Genomic DNA, 27112 nt, shown 5'->3' with positions numbered 1-27112 from the left:
CTAGTGAGCCTTCCTCTTTCCTCCTGTGATGTCCTTGAGGAGAGAAGCCAGGCACCCCTAGTGAGCCTTCCTCTTTCCTCCTGTGATGTCCTTGAAATCAACCTTCATTTCCTTTTCCCTTCTCCAATCTAACAGTTTGTTTGGGAGCTTTCACTGTTTTGTTTTTTTTTTTTTTCCAAACAAAATTTACTTCAAATAACAAAAAGCAACCTTTCTCTTTTTCAAAGAATTCATTGCCACGGGTTCCATGTACACCTGGTTTAAGAAAAAGGCCTGAACTGGAGATGTCAATTGATGATGCCTGCCCAGGCATCTCTAGTGAGTCCCTCCCTATCTGGAGGCACTGTTTGCTTAGTTCTTTGGTCTCTTTGAGACAGGGTCTCACTATGGATCCTTGGCTGGCCTGGAGCTCAACATGTAGACCAGGCTGGTCTTGAACTCGTGGAGATCCTCCTGCCTCTGCTTCCTGAGTGCTGGGATTAAAGGTGTGCTACCACCTCTACACTGTGTATATTTTGTGTTGCTTGGTTCTTTGCCTTCCCTTTGAGATAATGAGATGTAATGGTCTCCACATCTATGTCCTCTGATAACTTGGTTTTTGATTTTGTATTAAGCTCTTGGTGAGTTAATAGACTCTGTTTATTTATTTATTTATTTATTTATTTATTTATTACTAAGGAAACCTCTGGGGTTGGAGAGATTGCTCAGCAGTTAAGAGCACTTGCTGCTTTTGCAGAGAACCTGAGTTCTGTACCCAGTACCGCCCACATTGGGTAGCTCATAATTGTCTGTAATTCTAGTTCCAGGGCACCTCACACCCTCTTCTGGACTCTGTGAGCAAGTGTTTAGTATTTAAAATATAGAATTTGAAATATTAAAATTTCCCTTCCATGTAAGGTATTAGCTGGGAAATGATGCAGCCTAGCACAATGGTCGTTTGGTGGGGACAGTGCTGTCAGAGGTACCTTTCATCTGTGTAGATCAAGATCTGCCCCGTGGTTTTTATGAAAGTACATTAATTAGTGTAGTGTGTAGGTGGATCCCCGGGCAGGTTTTTACAGGCAACTTTGCAAGCAGAACTCAGTCTAAACCTGTGGTTACATGAGAATTCTAAAGGGCGTAGGTTCTTCATTTATATATCTTCGCCATTGTGTGGGGTAGATATTAGTCGGGGTAGATACGGAGGGTAGAGGACCTAGACATGCGTGGCTGTGGAGTCAGGCTGCATGGTTGCAGGTGCTGACCATTCCGTTGAGTGGTTTGTTTTTGGCTGTGGGGCATGAGGACTGCAGTGGGCTCCAGTGTCATCACCTGATAGTGACTTCCGACTTAACATGATTATAGCCTTATTGTGAGGATTAAGTGAAGAAAGATTTAAAACTCTTAGCAGGAAACAGCTATGGTTATTAGGGAAGAGTATCAGTTTTTCATGTCCAAGGCAATTATTACTCTCCTCTTGAGATGACCTTGGAACTCTATAAAAGGCACCTTTGTTATGGGAATGGGAAGGTATACAGCACATGGATTTGCTTCTAATGCCGAGCACGAAGCATTTAATTTCTGCTACCCAGTGAAACAGGCACTATTATGTTAATGTTGGAGACTGAAGCTAAGAAAGAACGTTTAGTTTCCGTGACTTAAACAAGTCCTTTAGTGAATGGTGAAGCCGAATCTGAGGTTAGTTCTGTCTGGGTGCGTTGTGTATCTGCTTTCCTCTAAAACTTCTTCGGATTTGCTTGCAGTGGACAAGATTCACCTTTTTAAAATCAAGTTTAATGCTTTTAAGTGATTTATTATTTGTATCAGTGTTTTGCCGGCATGTATATTTTGTGTGAGGGTGTTACACCCTAGAGTTATAGACAGTTGTGAGCTGCCATGTGGGTGCTGGTATGTATTTGAACCTGAGTCCTCTGGAAGAGCAGTGAGTGCTCTCAACCGCTGAGCCATCTCTCCAGCCCCAAGACTCACCTTTACAGAGGCCTAACGTGGATCTAAAGAACTGCAAGCGGGATTAGGCCTGGTGCTACACACCTGCCATCCCAATACTTAAAGGGCTGAAGCAGAAAGGTGGAATTTGAGGCCAGCTTGGGCTACATACAGGAGACTCTGTCCCCAAACAAAACAAAAACGACGACAACAACAATCACAAAAGAATTGTAAGACGAAATGCCACCTTCTCTCTGAATTTACGATTGACCGCTGTAGAGGTTTGGACCTGGAAGGGGATGTCGGAGTTAAGTCAACTCAATTGCCTAATTTATGACTAAGGAGGGGCCTGGTGTCTGGGGCCCTGGCCAAAGCCTAATTGCTTGTTGCTGGCAAAGCTGGAAATGGATCCTACTTCTCCAGATCTTCAGCCCAGTGTTCTTCAGCCCGCTGTCTCCTAGCAAACTTCCCTAACGTGTGCGGAAGCTGTGTCTGAGAACTAGGCTATGTTTACAGATGTTGATTCTTCTGATATGGAAGGGAAAAAAAGGCTAGTGACTCTTAAAAACCCCTGAGAGCTGTGCAGTGTCCTGTTCTGGTTCAGTGTGGAGTCGCTCTTGACGGACTGCAGAGAAAACAGTGGGAGGATCAGTCAGGGCACATCTGAGATCTAAATTCCATCGCCGTGTTTCTCAAGGGGCGAATTGCACTTACAAAGTGCACTTTCATTTTCTGAAAGCCACCTTTTAGACATTGCTAAGGTCCAGGTACCTAAGTCTCTTCTACCATCACCACAGTTGATTCTCAGTGACATTAAGTGAGAACACCTACCTGCTAGTGTCTCCCAAATTGTACTTGACCAAACTTTGGAAAGTCTGCCAGCGAGAGGCAAGTCCTTGCAAGCTTGATGACTCAACCCTCTGAGAGGAGGGCCCTTCCTGAATTTCTATGCTTGCTTTTCAAGTATCCCCCAACCTTAAGCATTGGTGTTAATTTTCAGCAGTAAAATAACATGTTTGGGATTTGTGAATCAGTGATTGAATGAAGTTGACAGTAAACATACTAATTCTTTAAACTTCAAGTTAAACATGCATTGCTCATCTAACACCAAATGAGTCACTGTCCTCATGACTCATGGAAGGGCTGTGGTGGAAATAGAAGGCAGATCCTGTAAGAATTTGGGATGTGTTGCTGTGGAGCCTTTATGTTCTGTTAAGTAGGCTTTGTAATGCTAAAACTTGTCATGTTCTCAAAGACGTTTCTCTTCATTAATCTAATATTCCATGGATGAATGAGGGGTGAGCAATAAGAGGAAGGATAACATTGGAGAAGCCAGAAGAATAATACTTGAAATTCAAAGTGTAAAGCAGAGTGAGTGTGGTGGCTCGTACCCATAATCCCAGAATTTGGGAGGCTGAGGCAGGGGGATTGCCACGAGTTTGAGTCTAGCCTGGCTTACAGAGTGAGTCCGGGGAGGCACCTAGGTGGAGGCATCTGACAGATGGTTTTGGAATTATAGCTGAGGGAAAATTTAAGGCCTTGTTTTCATAGGGAATGATAGTACTTAAGATGGCAAGACTACCTGAGCTGCACAAGAGAGACGATTTATAAGAATACAGATGATGGCAGGAGCTTGGGTGAGGAAACAAGCCAATGGCAGGCATAGGCAGACAGGAGTGGGGGACGTGGAAGACGGTGTGAGCCTCAGAAAGCCAGGGGAGAAAGGAAAGTTCTAGGCAGAAAGTTTATTGTTGTTCTTTTTGACACAGGAGTCTCATTATGTAGCCAAGACTGGCCTCAAGCTTGTGATTCTCCCGTCTCTCTTTTGTGAGCATTGAGACATACAGGTGTCTGACCCTCCCCAGTGCCACTTCCTCATGTGATGAAAGACAAGAGTACGGGTAAGAGCGAAGAAGAAGAAGATTAACGTGGAATTTGAGGAAGACTTTGGCATAGCTATAACCTTCCTCTAAACTGTGTAGATCTGGCTACCTTCTTCTAGGTGGGGCAAAGGAGAGGAATGTCAAAAAGAAAAACAGTGTTGAACCCTGGTGGTTGACCACTGTTGGAACAAAAGGGTCTTGTGTGTATGTGTGTGTGTGTGTGTGCATGCAAGAGCAAAATAGAGAGGGCTGACCAGGTGGTGGTGGCACACGCCTTTAATCCCAACACTCAGGAGGAAGAGGCAGGCAGATCTCTGTGAGTTTGAGGCCAGCCTGGTCTACAGAGTGAGTTCCAGGATGGCCAGGGCTACACAGGGAAACCCTGTCTGAGAGAGAGAGAGAGAGAGAGAGAGAGAGAGAGAGAGAGAGAGAGAGAGAGAGAGAGCTGTTTGTGATGGTGTAAGGGGATGAGCTGAGTTTATTCCCGCCATGGTGGCTAGTGTATGAGGTGGCGTTCTGACTCGCCATATTTTGGGTCTAGGTCAAGACAGCAGTCTTACAAAGGTGCATGGCGGGGCCTGAGGTGGAGGACTGTGGTGGGTTCCAGTCTTGCTCTGTCTTCTACCCTTTACTTTTCATAGAAAAGTTCTTGGAATCGACTTTCTTGAGATTATTAGTGTGTGTTGTGTGTGCAGAAGTGATGTATTTCATGACGACATTCTCATGTGCATCTGTCACGTTTGCTCTCCCTTCCCTCGTTCCCATCCCTCCTGGTTGTCTCTGTCCCCTTTCTCTAAGTGGTTTCCTTCTTTTATGTCATCTCTGGAGCGTCCCACATAGAAGGGAAAGCTCACGGGACCTGTATTTGTGTGTTGCCTTGGTTTGCCTCCAAGGCCCTGGCTGAACTAGCTCCAAGATCTAGTCGGGGAATAGCAATGGGTAACATGTGGGCAGATCTGTGGGGCTTTGGGTTTGGAGGAAATGATTCATGAATTGAAGTCTAAAAACCAGGCTGAGTGGTGAAGAAGGAGGCATAAGCGAAGAGGAATGTTTTCTAAGAATACCCCGTAGCTTCCTTGCAGCAAGCACAGTTAGGGATTTATGTTTATGAAAGTATAGCTGCAGAATCGTTTAGCATTACTCTGTTGGAATGTGTTAAATATCATCTTGAGGACTATAAAGAAGGCATTCTTTATATTTATGGTGTGCCAAACTCTATGAGATTATGTTGTAATGACTGTTTCGGAAATACTTGAGTCTGTGCTATCCTATTAGGCACAGCGGGTCAAAATGGGAGTACTAAAGCCGTATTGAAACAGAACTCTTTTTATTTGTTTCTTTTTCTTTTTAATTTAATTAGTTAATTTTTACATTCCTACTGCAGCCTCCCCTCCTTCCCCTCCTCCCAGTCCCTCCTCCCACCTCTCCTCTGCCTCATCCCCAACCCACCCCTGCTCAGGAAGGGGCAGGCCTCCCATGGGCTTCAGCAAAGCCTGGCACATCAAGCTGCCACGAGACCAGGCACCTCTCCCTGTACTCAGGCTGGGCAAGGCAATCCAGCCTGAGGCATAGGTTCCCAAGAACCAGCTGATGCCCCAGGGACAGTCCCTGCTCCCGTTTGCCAGAAATCCCACAAATAGACCAAGCTATTCAACTGTCATATATATTAGTCAGTCCTATGCAGGCTCCCTGGTTGTTGGTTCAGATTCTGTGAGTTCTCATGAGCCATGCTAGCCATTTCTGTGGGTTTTCCTCCCATGTCCCTGACTCCCTGGCTCCTATAGTCCCTTCTCTCTCAGCAGAGCTCCTGGAGCTTGGTTCAATGTTTGGCCTTGGGTCTCTGAATCTGCCTCCATCAGTCACTGGATGAAGTTCCCCATGGCAACCAGGGTAGTCACCAAACCGACCACAGGGGATGGCCAGGCAACTGACCTCGTTTGCTTGCTATGTAGACCATGCTTGGCCTCGAATTCACAGAGATTTACGTACTTCTACCTCCTGAGTACTGGAATTGGAATCAAAACATGTGCCACGAGGCTTAATCTCACGTGTAGTTTTTGAGCATGTGGATTGAGACTTGTATGACTTTAGGTGAACTATGGCTATAAAGTACACACTGGATTTTGAATATTGGTACCAAAAAAGCAATAAACTCATTCTTTTCTTATGTGTTTAACGATAGTATTTTGAACATTTTGGGTTAAATAAGACTTGTTTTTGAGTTTAATGTCACTCACTTCTTTTTTGTTGTTGCGAATACATTGCTTTCAAGCCCTGATCACAATACCCGGTATAAAGTAACATTTCAAAGACATTAGCTGTCTTTCCTTTGGCATTTACCAGTGGCAGACATGGAGGTTCCTCTCTACTCCTGAGCAAAATCATGGCCTCTCTGTTGTTGGCTTTAGTGGACATTCAATCTTGTTCCTTGAGGGAGGAAGAGGGAGTCTCCCCACAGCGCACCATGGGGGAGGGGGTGACAGACTTTTCCTGCAGAGGTAAATGCAGGTTTTGCTGTAGACTCTTGTCATTGCTGCCCTTACTTGACACTACCTTATAGCTTCTCAGCAGCTGTAGAGAAATGAACTTTGGAGTCTGTATGCTGCTGACACACAGTGAAAAATTGTTCTTCCCCATCTGTTTATAAATGAAAAGCCATTCTTAGTTCATAAAGTACATAAAAAGCGTGGGCTAAGTTTGGTCTGCAGGCTGTAGATTGCCTGCCTTGCCATAGCAAGAACTCTTGTACATTTCAAAGTCAAGAACCTGGCCTGACTCTTGCTTTTATGTTTGTGTTGAGCCTTAGTTTAAAGTTTTCTTACTTTAGTTTCTGCTTAACCTAATTTTGCTGAGCCATATACATGGAATGAAGCATTATGTTCGAATGCCATATTTAGTGAAATATTTATAAGCAAGGGGAGGCAGGAAAAAAACAACAGGAATATGAAAGAGTCCAAAGGAAGGTTTAAAAGAGATTGTGAAATACTTGTATTTTCTGTACGGACTCAACTAATTAGTTTTTTCTTTTTTCTTTTTTTTGCTAAAATGACAGTTAACTGTTAAAGAGAAACACCGTATTTTAAAGTTCTATTTTTCACATATTTGTGGTGGATAGTTGTTTATCTTTTGCAGTTCATCTAGAGATGGAATAATTTCTACATAAATAGAGGATATTGAATAAACTGGTAAAGAGGTAAAACATATTAACAGTGGGGCGAAACCAAAGTTTATTTTTGCACATGACTGCTTAGCAGGGCTGCCAAAGATATTAAGCCTCAGATATTAAGTTGGGTAGACATATAGGGGAAAAATCCTTTTTTTCTCATAGAGAGTATTTCTGGACCTAGTTTTATTTCCAAATGTACACTACTCGTTCTGGTTAACGATTCTCCAGGGCCACTTGGTGAGGACAGACGTCAGGCAGCAGATGTCTTACAGCGCAGGTTTCAAAAGTTAAGGAAAGGTTCGTTCTCGTGGATGTTTATTACACAACTTAAAAATAGCTTCGACTCTATTTGTAAATCAAATGGCCGTTTTTTTTTTTTTTCGGTCGTGCCAAGTGTGAAGTCAGCATACAAGGCTTCTTTTGAGGTGCTGGCTGCTGGAGGGCCAGAGGCAGCAGTCCGGAAGAACGGACCTTAAATAAGAGAGCGCATCCTCAGGACTGCGAGAGTGTGTACCGTGTACGGCCATTCACTAGTCATTTCCCACGTCTGAGTGAAACCTGGCCAAAAGAGGAAAGCAATGCTCCCAAAGGTTTGCAAATACCATCTCTTCACTCTCAACCTAGTAACGACAGAGAAAGGGGCTATTATTTCCCATCTCTCCTCCTTCCCTGCCCCACCCCTCCCTTTATTGGTTGGGGGACCCAAGTTATTGTAAAATCTTTTGACTTTCAAATAAGTCCGGTGCTAGCACTTAGTAAGTTCCTAGGAAATTCCAAGTATTTTTCCAAGTATTTTTGCTAGCACTTAGTAAGTTCCTAGGAAATTCCAAGTATTTTTAAATTTAAAGAGAAGACAGCAAAAGCAATAAATGACATTAAGCATTTAAAGCTGACCTTTTAATAAGGACTCATGAGATTAGTGGCAGGCCGTGAGTGTGTCTCTATACACAGTGCCTGTGAAGTGCTCCCCACATCCAGTAGGAGCTAGAGGGGCTGAGAGATCTCTGCTTCTGTTCCTCTCACTGCTGGCTTCCGTATCTTTCCTGGTTCCGGGACTGGGACCCATGTGCCACCCAAGCATGCAATTCCTCCCGCTTTGCTCTCATGGGAAACCCTTCAAAGGTGAGAGCTGACTAAAAGCTACACCCCCCAAAAAGCAACAAAACAAGTACCACTGAGAAATGAGCTTTCTAGCGAGCCCGTGTGGAACTGCCAGCGCTCATCCTCCTGTTACCCAGCGTAAGGGACTCATTCACTGTAGATCGCCAGCTGCTTTCCTCTCTCTCCTTGCCTGATGTCACTTGGGTAGAAATCAGAGCCCACATGCCCACCCCTCCTCAGTCTTTGTAAAGCTGGTGGCCCCGAGAGGTGGCCTGCGTGTCAGACCAGGGTGGAAAGGAAATACATTGTTTCCGCCATTCCCTGGTCTGACAAAATAGCCAGCCCCGAAAATGTTTCCTAAGGCAATGGAATCTAAGTACCTCTCAGGAACCGGCTGGTGTGTTGGGGCACCGCTCTCCACAGTTCAGCTTTTCGTTCTGGATTCTGGTGTGGGACACTGTGGTGGCTGCTGTCTTATAACGCCCACATCCACTGTAGGAGAAAGGCTCTTTCAGTCACCCTGCGGGGTGTGTCCCAGTCCTCTAAACCTAGCGCTTTGTGGGCGCTCTCTCTTTTTAAAGACAGGATTTCTTTGTGTAACAGTCCTGTAACTCCCTCTGTAGACCACGATGGCCTTGAACTCACAGAGATCCACCTGCCTCTGGGTGCTGAGATTAAAGGAAGTGTGCCCGAGCATCCTGCTTTTGTGGTCCTGTTAGCTAGAGACCCGACTTGCTCAGGGTTGCCCCCTCCTGGGGGATGGCTTGTATAGGTACCAGGATCCACCCAGGGGCTGAGGAAAGCAAGAACTCCAAGATGACTGAGATTTTAAACCCCTATGATTAAGGAATTGGGGCTATTCACAAACAGACCAACCAAACAAAACTCTGACAATAGCCATCAATACAAGAGATGTAAACTGCTAAGCATACCGAGACCATCCAGAACAGGGTCTAATTCCGGGACCCAAGAGTCAGGCTGCCAACTGAGACTTGGGTGATCCAGGGCTTCAGATCTCATTTGTAAAATAAGAATAATAGGATTATTGGAACATTCACCCAGAACACCTCTTTCCACGAAGCTCCTACTTTGAAAAGAAACTACAGTGAACTGAACTGAAATGGCAACCCTGAGGTGTCGCAGCTTTTACACTTGGTGCAAGCTACAGAATAAGCTCACGGGCCGACACTTTACTTCATTTCTGTCTTTTGAAGATAGTTGGAGTGTAGGTCTGTGGAAACGTATATATCGCTTTGGTTCATAAAAATGGAAAAAAATTCTGTCAGATCTGTTTCTTGTTTTATTTTTTTTCTAAAGAAAACTTTCAGATTCCCATCCTTCAGGACACAGCAGTAGAAGAGAAATATAATTCAATAATATAAATAGTTGAACATTCTCCCATGGCTGCATTACAGAAGAAAATGAAGCAGATACAATTAATTTTGGCAGCATACTCTGTTTGAGCTAGGTGATGTATTATTTGCAATTACAGATAGTGTGAATGCACAGAATCCTTATAAAAGCCCTTGCTGGAAGTTTCTCTCTATCTCTTCTTCTAAGCCTTAGGACTCAGGGGCCTTTTACAGGTGTCACATGCGTCTGGTGCCTGCTCTGTGGGACAGCATAGCTTGCGAGGCTTGCTGGAGCTTTTCCCTTTCATCCCCACGTGCTTGTGATTTGTTCCCATATTAGTTATTTTCGCGCTCAGGCTGGCTTCGAACTTGCGGTCCTCCTGCTTCAGCCTCCTGGGTGTTGGATTGTCGTGTGCTCCTCCACTCCAGGCTTAGCTTTGCTAGGTAATGTGTGTGTGTGTGTGTTGAGACAGGGTTTCTTTATGAAGCCCTGGGCGTCCTGGAACTCACTCTGTAGACCAAGCTGGCCTTGAACTCATAGAGATCCGCCCGCCTCTGTCTCCAGGGTGCTGGGTTAAAGGTGTGCTAAGCTACTGCTGTCACCGCCACCACCACCCAGCTGCTAGGTAATCTTGTTTGTTTCAAAGTTTTTTCTTGCTGGGAATGAACTATCTGAAAGTTTAGTAATTTAACACAAATTAAATGTTTGTTGACGATTTCTCACAGGTGGCTCCTGGCTCGCATGCGCCAGACTCAGGATCATATTTCAGAATTCGGGCCCTGAGGTTTCGCCTGTGCTTCCTGTCTGAAGCGTTCCTTTGCTCTCACTTAGCCGTGTATTAATTACACATGGAAGCATGAACTCACTGAGTTTCGTTTTGTTTGGTGGGGTATAATCCACTGTTTATTCAGTGTTTAAGCTGTTTGGTCGTCGTGCTTTTTTTTTATGGCATGTGCGTGTCTGCATGTTCTTGTGTGCCTGGGGGCATGTCTCCGCTCGGGAGCTCCATGCAAATCATCTTCCTCAGCCACTGGCCACCTTATTTTTTGAAACAGGGTCTTGCACTGTACCCTGAACAAGCCAATTTGTCTGGGCTGGCTGGCCTGTGGGTGGCCTCCTGCCTCTGCCTTCTGAGCCTCAGGATTACAGGCACTGTAATATTATTACACCACTGCACGTGGCTTTCAACATGGGTTCTGGGTTATGGACTCAGGTTCTTGCAGGTGCGTGTGTGTATGTGTTCATGTGTGTGCATGGAACACTTTAGTCACTGAGCCATCTTCTTATTACCTACCCCATAATACTTTAAGTTGTAGAAACAACATCCATTTGTGCTGAGGTATCTGGTGCGATATTGTCTACACAGCAACGTCTGCTCTACAGGTAGATGTTAGTGTCTACACAGCAACGTTTTCTCTACAGATGTTAGTCTCAATTTCATTTTTTCCTGCTGTAATAGAACATTTAACAACATGGGGCTGGGGAAATGGCTTAGTAGTTAAAATCGAGTACCGTTCTTCCAGAGGATCTGAGTCTGGTTCCCGGTAATTACACTGCCTGTAACTAGCTCCAGAGGGTCCAGCTTCCTGTTCTGGCAGGCACCTGCACTCATGTGCACAGATGCATACACATGAACATGTAGTTAAAAAAATCTATCAGCATAGTACTTTGCAGGGTTTTTCAAAGCACTATGCCTTTCTTCCACAAAAGAAAGACAATCAGACATGGTGGCTCATGGTTGTAATCTCAGTGCTTGGGAGAACGGAGGCGGGAAGATCGCCTCAAGTGGGAGGAAAGCCTGATCTACTTCTTGAGTGTGTACAGAGAATCTACTTAGTGAGTTCCAGGCTAGCTAGGGCTGCATAGTGAGACTTTATCTTAAACAAACAAGCCAACCAGCAAGCAAGCAAACGAACAACCAAGGAAGAAAAAGAAAAAACAAGCAACCACCCTTTTTTTGGGTTGAAACTCAGGGTCTCAGGATGCTGGGCAAGCGCTTTTTAGCATTGAGTTACAGTTGTAGCCACCACATATTTCTGAAAGACAGACTTTACTTGTCACATTTCTCTACGAGCTCAGAAACATTGTAGCCTTTTAACACCCTGCCCCACAACACTCCCTAGGTTTTCTGTAACTCAATAATAGGTTTCTCCACTGAAACAGTAAGCCAGATCAAACCGAACTGAAAAAGTAAAAACAAGTTTACTTGAGCAAAGCAACTCCTGGGTGGGTTCTCCAGTTCCAGAGATTGAGGCTGGAGAAGTCACGCCTGAACCAAAGCAAGATTATATAGCCTGTAGGTGAGGGGTGATGATGTGTCAGACACAAGCTAAGTTTATGCCTAGGTCAAAAGCTGAATGCTTTAGGCAGGGACTTGGGCAGCTGGCATCTTCAGGGGAGGAAACTAGTAGCTGCCAAGAATGCAGAACTGGGCTTTTTGGTGTCTTTCCTTTATTCAGAGATTCTCTGAGTGGGCAGGGTCTAGAGAGAGAGGAATGGGGCTTTCTGAGTCATGCAGGGGTGAGCTGGAGATTCCTACTGAACATCCCTACCTTTTTTGGTATATGGGCACCGGTTCAAATCTGGCTACTTGCTGTTGGCAAGGGACAACATGGAGAGGGGGGGGTCAGGAGTTGGTGGGCTCATGCTCAGTGGGAGGTATGGGTGAAGAAGCATTTGGTTAACTGCCACCCTGGAGACCTCATGAATCCATTCCAGGAGGAACAGGCAGGTTGCTAGGAGAAAAAATGGACAGATCACCGCTGGCCCTGTGAGTGGGGTTAGCTCTGGGAAGAGTGAGGACTCCCAGAAAGAATGGAAGGGAGATGTGCCCTGGTTGTATTGGCAAAGTTCTTCAGGTGATTTGTGGAATGACTCAATTTTAGTTTCCACCAGACCAGATTCACTGATACAGTAGCAGCAGCACTCTGTCCCCAGGAACATGCAAATGTCTGCAAAACAGCTGGAACAGACTTACACCTTGGTGTCACAGCAAAGGTCATAGATTTGGGTTAAAAGGCGTGGACATTCTGAGGGGAAAAAATATAGCCCAGAAGACAGAAGAGACAAAGATGAATGAGCAAGACACAAGGGCTTGACCACCCCGGCCACTCATTGAGACATTCTGGAAAACTGGAGGGTTCAGGGTCCAGGTGCTGGGAAGACAGTTTATCCTGGGTGGGTGTTGAGCCTATAGAGGTGGTATCAGCACTGACATCCCAGGAGCTTGGTAACTGAAGGGGTGGTGAGGATCACAGTGTAGGGTCCTAAACATTGGGGCTCTAGAGATTTAGAAGATAATTGCTTGAGGAGTCCCCTGGGAAGAAGTGAGGTGGGCTCAGGAGCAGTTGGGTGTGTCGGCGTGTGGGCAGGGAGATATCTGTCAGCATGTGAACAATGAAGGGACCGTAGGAGGGGACCATAGGAGGGAAAGACGGGGTAGGTACCCTGCGGGTGGAGGGATCTAGGCTGGGAGGTGGTGTTGATGAGGAATGGCCTTCCATAAAGGAACTCAAAAGGGCTTAGGCTTGTAGGAGAGTGTGGGGTGACCAGGAAGTGGGTGTGGGCAATGGGAAGCAGGAAGGGCCAAGATAATCTGAGTTCAATAGAGAGATTGTTGAGTTGTTGTTTGATGAATCTATTGGCCCTCTCAACCTTTCCCAAGAATTGTGGTGATAGGGGATGTGGAGTTTCCAGGAGATGTTGAGGGCTTCAGAGATGAGTTTGATGACCCTGGAAGTTAAAGCTGGCTCACTGTCTGTTTAGATGGTCTGTGGAATGCCAAACCAGGGATGATGTGGTCCAGGAGTACCTGAGCCACCACATCAAATAGGGGCTCTAAGAAGTGGAACAAAGCCTTGGGGGTCTATATGTAAGGTTTCGTGGATGTCTGAAATGATGGAGAGTTTCTGATCCTGGGGGAGGATGAGGTGGTTATTAAAGTAGAACCAGCTGTCTTTTGTCTGTGTGGCCCCTTTATTCAGGAGTTTGACCCTCTCCTCTGGTTAATAACAGGGCTGATAGGAGCATGTCAAAAACAAAATATGTCCTGTAGATCCAGTGAAGCTGGAGACTTAGTCCCTAAGCTACTGAGTCAGCCCTGGCATTGCTTAAGGCCGCTGGGGTCCTTGGAGGGTCCCCAGTAGTGAATTATGGCTACCTCAGCATGGAGCTGAGGGCCTCCAAGAGCTTGGCTATAAGGGGGTCCATTGACTATGGGAGTGCCCTTGGTAATGAGGAAGCCCCATTCCTTCCAGAGGACAGAATGGATATGGGCCGTTAAAAGGGCCCATCAGAAGGTGACAGACTTACCCACTACCTGGTGTGTTACCCTAGGCTCCGCGAGGGTGATGGTATCTCCGAGTCTGGGTGCTATCAGCCTTCACCAGGCTAGGGAGCTCAAAGGTTGGAAGAGTCTCAGATGCCTGTGCTGGTGAGGCCTCCGTGGTGTGGCATAGAGGACATGATTACACAGTCACAATCTGACTTCCAGTGGCCAGTCTGCTGGCAGACAGGACATGGCCTTGCTGGCAGCCCAGGGTTGGGGCAGCATCAGGACCGGTGACCTTCCTGGATGCATTTAAAGCAGGCCCCCGGCGGAGTTGACTTTGGCTAGTCTCCAGCAGGATGGAGCCTTGTGGACTTCCCTGTAGTGCCAATGGCCACAGGGCAGCTGCCAAGGTGTGAGCTTGCAACATAACCTTCTGCTGCAGTCAAGTCTGCCGGGAAGACTCAACTTCCTCTTCTCAGGCGGTAAAAACCTTAAAAGCTATTTTCACCAAAACCTGCATGGGGCTTCGGGGACCATTCTCAGCCGTTTTTTTTTTTTTTTCTTTCTAACAATCTGGTGATGACTGAGAAATGAAATGAGGAGCCAGACCGGGGCTCCTGCTGGGGAGGCAGGATCAAGGAGGGTAGAGCAGGTGGGTAGGATCCCATCATGGTTGGGTGGAAGAGCAGACAGAAACAAACAGGGAGATAGGATCTGTTGGTTGTGGGTAGAGTGGGCCTTTAGCATCCCAGTGTGTCCAGACCAAATGCTGGGAGAGTCTAGTGAGTAAAAAACTGCAAATTGGATACCTTTCGGCGGGCCCTGCCAAGAACACACCGCTAACAACAGAGTTAGTGGAGGTTTACTGGGGGATGGGGAGAGTGAGAGAGTGAAAAGCCATCTTGGATGGAGATGAGACAGGTAAACAGACAAACAGAACAGGGAAGAGACAAGAGGAAGAAGACAGGTGAAGGTGCCAGGGACTCAGGCTGCCCAGTCGGGGTGCAGAACTCAGGGTCAGTCCCTGGGTGAAAGGGCCCCTGGAGTTGCCACAACCTTGGCCAACAAAACCTGGGCTGCTGAGCACTGGCTGCAAAGGGAGGTGTGGAAGTGCAGAACTCACAAACCCTGGATAAGGGAGCTCAAACCGTTTGTTTTGGGCGTACGGTGTGAGACCGCCCCAGTTTGGATAAATTTTGCAGCAGACACCCCAGGAGTGAATGAGGATTGGGTTTAGACTCAGCTCTTGTCCATTTCCGAGCCTGTGCCAGAGACCAAAAACTAGGATAAGCTGTCCCCTGAGATATCCTAGGGTCGAATGATGGGGTGGGGGATAGTCTTTGGGAAGGACATCTCCTAACACAAAGGTCCCCGAGAACAGAGCATGTCTCTGCTCCGGAAACAGATCGGGCTTGCCCTGCTGCGGCCTCAGCTTGGCAGGGGACCCCGGGGTACTTGACCCAGAAAGAGGCACCTGGTACCCCTTTAGGTGGTGGCACAGGTATATTTGAGCAAAGCAACTCCTGGGTAGGTTTTCCAGTCCCAGAGATCGGGGCTGGAGAAGTCACATGCCCTATCTAAAGCAGGGAGCTTATATAGCCTGCAGGTGTGGGGAGGGGGGTGTGGATGATGACGTAATCACCACAAACTGGGTTTATGCTCAAGTATAGTCAAAAACTGTATGTTTTAGGTGGGGACTTGGGCAGCTGGCAACTTCAGGGGAGGAAGCTGCAGTAGACACCAAGAATGTGGAACTGGGCTTTTTGGTGCCTTCCATTTGTTCGGAGATTCTGAGTGGGAAGGGTTTGGAGAAATAGACAGTAGGGGGCTTTCTGGATCATGCAGGTGCCAAGCTGGAGGTTCCAACCGAACAACACACACACACGCACGCACGCACGCACACATGTGTGTGCATATATATATGTATATATATATATAAAATGTTTGAAATTAAAATGTAATTATATCATTTCCTTCTTCCCTTTCTTCCCTCCATCACTTTCCATGTACCCTTTTTTTTCTCTTTTGATGGATCCTGTGTGATTGTCTGTTAAGATTTAACTTTCTGCCCTCTTATGTTCTCTTTGTATATCCTCTCTCCAGCTACATTCATGGTTAATAGACTCTTTTAATCCGTTAAAATTAGTCGGTTCCCAAATTCATGCCTGGGAGGACTACCTCCTCATTCCTAAGTATGTGTAGAGCATGCCTGTTAGTGTATTTCAACTTAAAAGAAGTTTGTGAAGTTGTATTTATATAGCTTTAAAAGTTTTTTTTAATCAAGTTGCAGACACAGCCTTTCATTTTCCCTTTAATTCAGCACAGAATATATGTATCCCATGAGAAGCAAAAGCTTAATGAACATAGATTATTCCTGCATAAACTGTGTTCAGCCCCAACAGGTATGAAATCTGCCTGTCAAAAAGACATCACCTACATTTCCTGTTATTGCCTCACAACTCTATAGCTAGGGGAGGTAACAACCTAAGTGTCAAATAACAGATAAATGGGTAAAGAAGGATAGTGTCTGTTTTATTCCCCTTCACAGTGGAATACCGTTTAGCTCTGAGAAAGAGAGCCTGCCGTTTGCAGCAATGTGGGTGAATCTGAGGACATAGAGTTATTTAAGACACAAGGTCTTAAAATGTTGAGCTTAAATGGAGAGTAAAATGGCGGCTATCCAGTAAGTAAAATGGCGGCTATCCAGTAAGCAAAATGGCGGTTATCCAGCAAGTAAAATGGCGGCTATCCAGCAAGGAGCTTCAGGGGAGATGTTGGTCAAAGGACAGAAGATTCCAGTTAGACAAGAGGAATAAGTTTTAGTGTGCATCATGGCTATGATCCCCAGTGGCATTTTCATACACTTGAAAACTGCCGTGAGAGTAAGAGGTAGTTGTTCTAACGGCAAATATGGTCACCCGTGAGGCAGCGCATCTTGAATCAGTCACCCCACAGGTTACATATGTATCAGAACATCATAAATTTAATTTTTTTCTGTTAAATAAGATAATAAAACCATCAAGAGGTGATAGTCAAGTTGGACCCATCTCACAATTGCTGTTTCCCAGCTCTGAGCGCAGCCCAGACAGTTCCTGGCTTTGGTGGAGTCCCAGTGCCCCACCCTACTGGGCATTCTCTTCTCTGCCTCTTCTTCTTCCTCACCTGACTGACTCCTCCTATCCCACGCACGAGAGGTCAGTGTTTTTTCCTTGAGGTAGGTACCCCCTTCAAAGCACTCCTGGTCCTCAGTCTCTTTGTATCACTTTGTCCAGATTTTGTCCAATGTCCTATTGTGCCAGATGCCTGCTCTTTGCCGGAGAGCTTACAACCATCACATAAGCTGATCTATGCTGGGTGGTAATGGTGGTGAATTGTCAGGTGGCTCCTGCAAACCTATTCATATTCTGATGTGGGAGTGTCATATATCAATCTGTTGATTTCATTGGTTAAGTAATAAACAAACTGCTTGGGCTCATAGCTTAGAACATAGGTGGGTGGAGTAAACAGAACAGAATGCTGGGAGGAAGAGGAAGTGAGCTCAGACTCCACAGCTCTGCTCTCGGGAGCAGATGCCTCAGAGAGACGCCATGCTCCCCGCTCCTGGGAAGATACACTCCCGGTAAGACCGGTGCTCACTAAGACCGGTGCTCACAGATTATTAGAGATGGGTTGATCGGGATATCAAAATTAGCCAGTAAGGGCTAGAGCTAAAGGGCCAAGCGGTGATTAAATAAACACAGTGTCCGTGTAATTATTTCGGGTAGAGCTAGCCATGTGGGCGGCCGGGTGCCGGGACGCAGCCTGCCGCTCCTATTTCTACAATATTCTCTTGAGTTTCCTGGAAGAGTGGTGTTTGAAGTGGATGTGTGCACATTTGAGAATATGCAAGATTATTCATAGTGGTGAAGGTAGAAAATATACTAAGTTTTACTTATTTTATTTTTGAGACAGGTTTTTGGTATGCAACCCACGCTGCTGTTGAATGTGCTATCTAATCCAGGCTAACCTCGGACTCAAGGTGATCTTTCCACCTGAGCATCCCAGGGGCTGGACCGCCACACTCAGCCACTTCTATTACGGTTTTTGAGCAAGACTAAGAAATTTAGGCTTTTGATATTTAAAACCTTGAATGAGATGGAATATGCATCCCACTTTATAAATGTAGATTGGTATTGGTAACAAATGCCACGTGTTTATTGATGGCGTGCTTCCTCAGAAACACCTGGAGAACTCTGCCATAGAGGCAAGCCGATATCATGATGGACGCCTCCCCAAGCTCTCTGATACCCTGATGAGTACCAGTTGCTTCCTGTGTGTCCTGGACCATTCTGTATATTGCAGGCAACAACAACCTTTTTACAAACCACTATATGAGTTTGGAACAAATATTAGCATTTTTGTTTTATGGATGAAAATACTGAGCTGGAGAATCAGGCCCAAGGAGAGGGCAGGAAAAGCACAAATTCCTGATAGAACCCTGAATGTGGTCTGATTTCAGAGACTGATTTCACAGCCCAGAGTTAATTCTGCCGTGTTCTGTTATCTTCCTGCTTTCACGTGGTAGACACACATGACTTCTGGGAGGAGAGGGACACTGTGGTTCCTTTAATAAATAGGTCTTCAATGAAAGAACCAAGGGCCTATTATCACATCCGATGGGAACTTTGAAGAAGTGCTTCGTCAATGAACTTGAAACCATCTTTTTTTTCCTTGAAATAAATGGCTCTGATGAGAAACTGGCATGTGGTAAACTATCAGGTCTACTTTTAGAAACTGTACGTGAAAAACAGTCCATACCACCCTGATCCTCATGAGTCACGGATGAGTCCCAGCTCATCCCTAACATGACTCATACCTTCCTTTATCATGAGTATGTGAGAACATTAAAAATGAGCCTCGCTGGGGGTGGAGCCCAGTACAGAGCACATGCTACACGGTGTGAAGCCCTAGGCTCTATTCCCTGTACTACGACCCCCAGGTAAAACAAAACAATAAGCTCTGAGCCTCAGGTTTTCTCTGTGTCTTCTCTGAAGGGTCCCTCAAACACGTGTAACTGTGACAGTGTTAGAGCCCTGGGGACAGTGAGTGATGATGATGGGGACGGGGCTTGCTGGGATTTAACCACTGACTGATGACCTTTGCCACAAGGATAGGTTACAACTTTTTGGTTATTTTGGGCATTAATAAAGCTGTTTTGACACTGATGACAACTTATGCTGGAGAGGTTGTAGAGTAAAGGGAACACTTCTGCATTGCTCGTGGGAATGCAAGATGATACAGCCCCTCTGGATGTCTGTGTAGTGATTTCTCAGAAAATTAGGAAACAACATTCCTTAAGACCCAGTAATACCCCTTTTGGGTATATATCCAAAGGATGCTCAATCGTGCCACAAGGACATGTGCTCAGCTATGTTCATAGCAGCTTTGTTTGTCATAGCCAGAACCTGGAAATAACCTAAATGCTCCTTGACCAAAGAATGGATAAGGAAAATGTGGTACATTTACACAGTGGAGTACTACACAGCAGAAAAAAATACCAACAGCTCGAATTGTGCAGGAAAAGGGATGGAGCTAGAAAACATCATTTTGAGTGAGGTAACCCAAACACAGAAAGATAATTATCACATGTACTCACTTATAGGTGGTTTTAAAACATAAAGCAAAGAAAGCCAGCCTACAAACCACAATCCCAGATAATTTAGACAACAACCAGGACACTAAGAGAGACTTACATAGATCTAATCTACATGGGAAGTAGAAAGTATAAAAAGACAAGATCTCCTGAGTAAATTGGGAGCATGGGGACTTTGGGAGAGGGTTGAAAGGGAGGGGAGAGGCAGCGAGGGGAGCAGAGAAAAATGTAGTGCTCAATAAAAACTGAACAAAAAGTTAAAATAAAAAAAAAGCTGTTTTGAGCCAAGTGCTGGGCTGAGCTCCTGGAATTCAGTTGAAGAGAGGGAGGAAGGATTATATGAGCAAGGGGGAGGGGTCAGGATCATGGTTGGGAAAACAACAGAGACAGCTGTGGGAGCTCATGGACTCTGGACTGACAGCTGGGGAATGTTCATGGGACCAAACTAGGCCCTCTGAATGTGGGTGACAGTTGTGTGGCTTAATCTGTGTATGTGTATGTAGGCTGCTGGCAGTGGAACCAGGACTTATCCCCGGTGCATGAACTGGCTTTTTGGAGCCCATTCCCTATGGAATTCCCTATGGTGGGATACCTTGCTCAGCCTTGATATACAGGGGAGGGGCTTGGTATTGCCATAACTTGGTGTGCCAGACTTTGTTGACTCCCCAAGGGTAGCCTTACCCCTTCAGAGGAGTGGATGGCGGTGGGATAGGAGAAGGGGAGGGAGGGGGAACTGAGGTTGGTATTTAAAATGAATTTTTTTTTTGTAAATAAAAAAATAAAGCTGTTTTGGTTTGGTCAAGTAAGTTTATGGTTCTATCCATATCTCAGAGTGCTTAGAGTTTTTTAAGTCTTGTGCTGTAGCATTATAGTTAAATTTTGACAAATATCTTTTCTTTCTCATTTTCCTTTATAGGCTTTTTCAAGACTCTTACTCTTCCATCAGTAAGTATCTATTTAAATTATTTGGTTTCAATAAATAAATAAATAAGTTAAAAAATTGGTTTTAGAAATACATTTCAAGTTGAATATAGTGGTGTAGTTCTATAATCCCAGCATTCAGGAGGCAGAGGAAGATGGAACCTGAGTTCGAAGCCAGTCTGGTCTATAGAGTGAGTTCAAGGATTACCAAAGCTACACAGGGAAACCCTGTTTTGAAAACAAACAAACAACTAAATAAAACAAAATCCTCAAAAGAACCACAACGAAAAGAAATACATCGTAACTATGGCATATGAACCTTTTTTATTGGCTCTTTATTTACATCTCTTGTAAGTTTGGCTTGCTTTTGGTGCAGTTTTCAAATATTTAAGAGCAGCATTCTGTAGAGAGATTGGTTACTATACCCTCAGAACTTCTAGCAGGGATTTTTCTTCAATAAACTCGAGTATCAGAGCACTTCAGTGTTTGGCCCTACTCATGTTTGAATGAGTTTTTTTCTTCCTTTGTCTGCATTTTTAAAGACAGGTTCTCACTATGTAACCATGTATTCCTGGCTGGCCATGAATTTATAGAGATCTGTCTGCTTCTGCTTCCTTAGTGCTGGGTTTAAAGGTTTGTACCACCAGACCCAGTGGATTTTTAATTTTTTAAAAATTAACATTCCAAAATTACACATAATAGTTTTCATTATGATATTTTCATACATTTATATATATGTATTTTGATCATCCATTACCCTTTCTTGTCCCCCTCCTATCCCTTCCTGTTCTCAATTAGTTTTCCTTTTATTTCCATGTCTTATTTGGTGACCCAGTGCAGACTCCATTTTTTGAAGAGAGGTGGTTTGGAGACTTTCTGGACATATTTAAAACCACTGCTCCAAGTTGCTACTAGATTAGTCTAGTGCTTGCAGGGTTGGGCTGTGAGCTGGTGGCCTGGAGTACCTGTCACAGCTCTCTAAGCCTTTTTCTTGGTGAAATGGTTTCAGCAGGAGAATCCAGTTGAAGGGTGGGTGTGATATCGGGTTGAGGGATCACCTTGAGGTCAAATGATGTAGAACCTGTGAACTGCTCAAGACGGCTTCTGGTCTGTTCATAGTGGATGGTAGGATGTCTGTTGTTATTAATTAAAAAAATGGTGGCACAGCCCACAAGACACATGGTGGACAGGGTTCAGGAAAAGAAAGCATCACAGAGGAGGGCTTGAGTGATTTCAGCAGCGAGGAAACAAATTTTAGCCTCCACAGGCTGAGTGCCTCACACAGAGAGGATGGGAAAATTTACTGGGGAGTTAGGTACCCAGCTTCAACAGGGGCGAGTGCGAGTGAGAACACAGGAAATGGCGAGGTAATACTGCTGAGGGGCCAGCAGTGGGGCGGGGCCAGCAGTGGGGCGGGGCCAGCAGTGGGGCGGGGCCAGCAGTGGGGCGTGCGACCCTCGTGCCAGACACTCTGTGCTCTCACTGAAGAACAGAGTAGGATTTTTTTGTTTTGTTTTGTGTTTTCGAGACAAGGTTTCTCTGCAACTTTGGTGCCTGTCCTGGAACTAGCTCTTGTAGACCGGGTTGGCTTCGAACTCACAGAGGTTCGCCTGCCTCTGCCTCCCGAGAGCTGGGTTTAAAGGCGTGCGCCACCACCACCAGGCCAGAGTAGGATTTTAAAGAAGAGGAAACCAATTGCTCGGCTCCAGTGCCTATGAAGAAGAACTTTCCCCAACACTACGGTTCCTTTTGATAATACTGTGTGCTTAAATTTTCTATTCTAACCTGTAATTAAAATATTTTAAAGGTAAAATGGTGAGCCTTTGCTATGTCTGCTCTTTCCCCACCCAGCTCCCTCTGGACAGTGTGGACGAGACTTATGAACTACACATAACTGGACATTCCCAGGATGGACTTTTGTTCTCCAACAGCACACGCTTATCGTTTAACGCCAAGAGAATGTCTGTCCTCATTCAGACAGACAAAGCATTCTATAAGCCAAAGCAGGAGGTGAAGTTTCGTGTGCTCACACTTTTATCAGACTTCAAGCCTTATAAGACGCCGGTGAACATTTTCATCAAGGTAAGTGGCAGACAGAGACGGAGGATTTCCAGCCGCTCCACTCAAGCTGTCTGGAGAGTTCTGCTCATGTTATCGGTACAATCATTTCTTAGCATTTCACCTCAGACGGGCTTCCTTCTCGACAGGGCAGTCCTCTGAATGGGGAGGGAGGTGGTAGAAGCTGGGCTAAGGGTTCAGGCTGTGGAGTCTGTCTGCTCGTGTCTAGTGCTGGCTCCATTACTGATCTGCCTGTCCATTCATCAGCTACTCACTGAATTTTTGTACTCCAGGAACTGAAACAGGCATTGAACAGAACAAGTCCCTGTTCATGTTGAATTTGGTTTTCAGCAGGTAGCAAGGAGGCTGATGGTTAACATAGAAACACACGTATGAGGTGATAGATATTTGTGCATCTGTATGTGCGTGGCAGGGAGAGAGCCAGAGACAGGCAGAGAGTGCGTTAATCCTTAGTGCTTTCCCTAGAGTTGCCAGGGAAGAGCTGTGTGAGCACAGCCTGGAGGGAAATACAAGAATGAGTAAATAAAATCAGAGGAGGCAGAGCATCCCAAGGCCTGAAGCATCCAGAGGAAACAATAGGCCATGGCACAGGAGCTCAGAGAGGGAAGGGATGAGCATTAAGAGGTGAGGTTAACCGTAGGTGCTGGTTAGAGGATTCGGTTCATATCCAGTCCTGTCGGCTGTTAGATGCCTGGGTCTTACCCTGAGTGAAGTGAGAATGTGCAGAGTTGCCCTTGGCTTTCTGGGAAGGATGCAGAGAGCCCTTCCTCTGTGAGGTCTGCTACTGAAGAAAACTACTGGCCTGGCCAGCCTGAAGTTCAGCGCTTAAAACAGTGAGCGGGGTCAAATCCCCTTTGATGCGGGGCTCTAAGTCCAGGACGTGGACTCAAGTCTAGCCACACTCCTCACTGCAGAGGCCAGGTTGCTGCGAATGTCCGCTTTGTTGTTTTCCAGTGGAGAAGAGTGATTTGGGACAGGATGGGGTAGGCTGACGTGGAGAAAGGCATCTAGGGTAGCCTGCAAGCCAGCTAGCCAAGAATAGCTGTGATAGTCTGGCAGTGGTAACACACGCCTTTAATCCTAGCACTTGGGAGGTAGAGGCAGGCGGATCTCTATGAGTTCGAGGCCACCCTGGTCTACAGGGTGATTTCCAGGACAGACTCCAAAGCTATATAGAGAAACTTTGTCTCAGAAAAAAAAAATGCCTGTGATTAAGATGCTGATACGCGAAGATATCATAGATAGGGTGCGATATTTATCATCGCGGCATGTTGAGGGTGTTCAGTGTTTTTGTGAGGTCACTGACTTTTATCTATCCATCTTTCCTGCCTTAGTAATGGGCCTCAGGAAGGTCAGGGGCCTCAGAAGCCATTTAGCAGTGGGGAAAGCATGTTCTATGTTGCCCCCAATTCTCCTCTATAGGCAGTTTAGTGGATCAGACACTGTGGTGGCAGCTGGCACAGCTGGCTTCTGCCCTGGACATTCTGCTGTAAAATTTGCTCTGAGTGGAGGTGAATGACCTTGTGTGGATACAGCTGTTTCTGACTTGGCCGGCGTGTCCCGTCTGAGCGTGAGTGCCGGCAAACGTGAGTGGGAGCAGCTATTTAAGATGAGGAGGCTGCATCCCATGGCTGTGCTCTGCCACTCTGTCCCTCCAGCCCCAAGAGCAACTTCTTGAAGCAGAAGTATTAGTTCCGCCTCCTTTTGCTTGAGGGGCCCTGATGCCATCTGGGAGAAAACTCCGCCCCCGCCACCATAATCACCAGCAGCGTTTTTGTGTTCCTTTTCCCTTAGGCAACCCTGAGAATTAATGTTTCAGCATTTCTTAAATCTCTGTCCAGTCGATTGAGGAAACCCAGTAACTCATTGTTTTTATTTCCTTAATCACTAGACAGCACATATTTATAGCTATTTGTATTTCTTCCTGAGTCTTTTCACTCCCCAGCTCCCCCGTGTATCCTGCTGTGGCAGGTACGGCTCAGCCAACTGCTGGTTACAATGGCTGACCCAGGACTTTGCCCACAAGACAGTGACCTGTTTTCGGTCACAGATCTTAAGTTTCTGGCTGACACTACCCACTTAGTTCTCAGCACCATATTTATTTCCAACTTTCATGCCCCTTCTCCAGGAGAATTTTTTTCTGGTTTCTCATAACTGGACCAGCTCATTGTGTCTAGACAAAGGATAGAGAATAAGAAAAAGTGTGTGATCCTTGCTCTCAAGAGCTCATAGGGTAGCTGGAAACAAAGATTTTTTAATTTTTTTATTGCTATTTATTGAGCTCTACATTTTTCTCTACTCCCCTCCCTGCCTCTCCCCTCCCCTTTCAATCCTCCCCCAAGGTCTCCATGCTCCCAATTTACCCAGGGGATCTTGTCTTTTTCTACTTTCTACTTCCCATGTAGATTAGATATTTGTAAGTCTCTCTTAGTGTCCACATTGTTGTAACTTTTTTTTTTCTAAAAAATGAAATACATAAAGAAGGATTTTGCTCCCTTTTACTGTAAGTCAGGAAGTATAAACTACAGCTGTGCAGAGGCTCTCCTCAAAGTAAACGCCAGTGCAGATGCTATCCTCAAAGAGGCCACTGCTGCCAGAGGCAAACAGGAAGCTGAGCTTACACTGCCGATAGACAGGAGAGGGAGGACATTCCATGCAACAGAGGTGCAGAGGGCTAGACTTTTGTGGGCATGACAAGTGAATCTGTACATTGGGAAGAAGACGAACCTAAAGGTAGAGATGGGCCTGCAAGTGTGCAGACTCCATTCCAGGCAGTGAAGCCATCTTCACCTCGAGTCCTGCTATGATTCTAACAGACACCGTGTGCTTGCCTGGGTCTGTGTCAAGCATTTCAACCCTATGCTTCATTGTCGGATCAGTTGTTCTGGATGAGAGTGGGCAGGAGTGGAAGGGTGGAATTGGGGGCCTTAATTAGAGAGAGGGGTGTGGTGGGAAACAAACCGGAAAGAGAATGGGATAGAGTCGGCAGGGCTGGGAGTGTGGGAGGAGAACGCTTTGCGTGGTTGCTGCGTGGAGCTGTTCTTGTCTATGAGGTTATGGGAAGTGGACCCTTGCTTAAAAGGCTCTCTGACATATTTTGCTGAGTGGAGAGTTGACATGGGTTTGAATCCCGAGTCCTGTCATGTGTTGCTGCTAGCGTATGGCCAGGCCAGTCAATGACAGTCGGGTGTGTACTAAGTCTCTCTAGCAGTCAGCTTTTCAACTGTAAGGAAAGGTTAATTCTGCTCCTTTTTCCGCCCTCCTCATAGTGTCATTTCTACTTTCAAATCAGATTATGCACAGGCACGTGTGCACACACACACATGCACACACATATGCATACACACACACACACACACACACACACACACACACACACAGACACCCCAGCCCTGCTATACTAAAATGTAGATTCCGTGTACGAGAGAAAATGTGCTATTTGTCTTTCCGAGTCTGGCTTAGTCACTGAAGAATTATCATTACAGGTAAGCTGGAGAACCCAGCACAGTGGGCCTTTAATGAACGAGGGTGATAACTCTACAGTGAGAGCTCATTTCCTCCCTCCCTCTTTTCCAGTAAACACAGTCACGGTTTTTATGACATTTTCATGCATGTATAACATTGTATTCTGCTAATAGTTACCATCCATCATCCATCCTTTTCCCTTTTCCCCTGGTTCCCTCCCCTTCCCCAAAGACGCTTTCATGTTATATGTATATGAGATGAATATATATCTGCGCACGGTAGCCAAAGTGGTACTCGTTCTTACCCCTCTCATTTCTCTGTTCTTTAGAGTTCTTTCTCCCCCCACATAGTACCATTTCTACATAGAACACACACAGAGACACAGACAGACCTTCCGACAGACAGACAGACACACACACACACCAATCCTGCTATATTGAAATGTAGACTCCATGTATGAGAGGGAATGAGGTACTTGTCTTTGTTAGTCTAGCTCATTTCATTTAACGCGTTGTCTCCAGTTGGTCCACTTTCCTGCCAGTGGCACAGATGGCAGAGCTTCTTCCTTTACCGTGCACACAAACCACAGTTTCTTTATCCATTTCCGTGTAGATGGCCATTTAGTCTGCTTTCATATCTTGGCTATTGTGACTAGTGCTCAATAAACATGGACATGCAAGTATGTTGACCTAGATTCCATCAGATGTTTGCCGAGGAGTGACAGACTCAGATTAAGTGGTAACTCTAGCTTTGTTTCTTGAGGACCCTCTGTTCTGGTTTTCATATTTCTCTGGTTTGTATATTAGGGGGGTTTCTTTAAGTCACTGATGTAGGTTTGCTGGAGTGCACACTGCGTGTCCTCTATAGAAAGAACTGTAGTGTCAGGAATTAAAAGGTGGCTCAGAATCCGCGTGGTCTCAGGAGAAGTCATGGGAAAGGAAGACAGTTTGATTTCTTTTCCTTAGCGATATAGATCTGCCATTTTCCAAAAACTCCCTGTGTTGTTTCTTTTCTCAGGGCTGTGACAAAATGCCTGTGGGAGCACCTCAAAGAAGGGTCAGTGTTGGCTCATAGTTTGAGGGTGCAGTCCATCATGGCAGGGACCATGGTGGTGGTAAAATGCAGTGTCGCTGTGGTAGCACGAGCATGAGGCAGCTGGTCGCATGACATCTGTGTTCAGGATGCAGAGGGAGATGAAAGCTGCCTGTCTTCAGGCTCCCCTTCTCTTTTCTCCCCTGATTCACTCTGAGTCGAGCCCCTTCCCTCCTTCCTTCCTTCCTTCCTTCCTTCCTTCCTTCCTTCCTTCCTTCCTTCCT

The 27112-nt window shown here is 45.7% G+C and overlaps 1 protein-coding gene across 1 annotated transcript in view; it reads left to right on the top strand.

Annotated features, from left to right (window-relative positions):
* Window positions 1–27112, top strand: part of Cd109 (CD109 molecule) — a 105168-nt gene that overhangs the window by 4984 nt on the left and 73072 nt on the right. The window contains exons 3-4 of the mRNA XM_005347578.2: window positions 20248–20276; window positions 22104–22334. Coding sequence (XP_005347635.1) covers window positions 20248–20276; window positions 22104–22334 — 260 coding nt within the window. The remainder of the gene's footprint in view (window positions 1–20247; window positions 20277–22103; window positions 22335–27112) is intronic.

Source organism: Microtus ochrogaster, chromosome 5 (genome assembly GCF_000317375.1).
Source record: "Microtus ochrogaster isolate Prairie Vole_2 chromosome 5, MicOch1.0, whole genome shotgun sequence".
Taxonomy (NCBI): domain Eukaryota; kingdom Metazoa; phylum Chordata; class Mammalia; order Rodentia; family Cricetidae; genus Microtus; species Microtus ochrogaster.
This window is presented reverse-complemented; position numbering and strand designations above follow the sequence as displayed.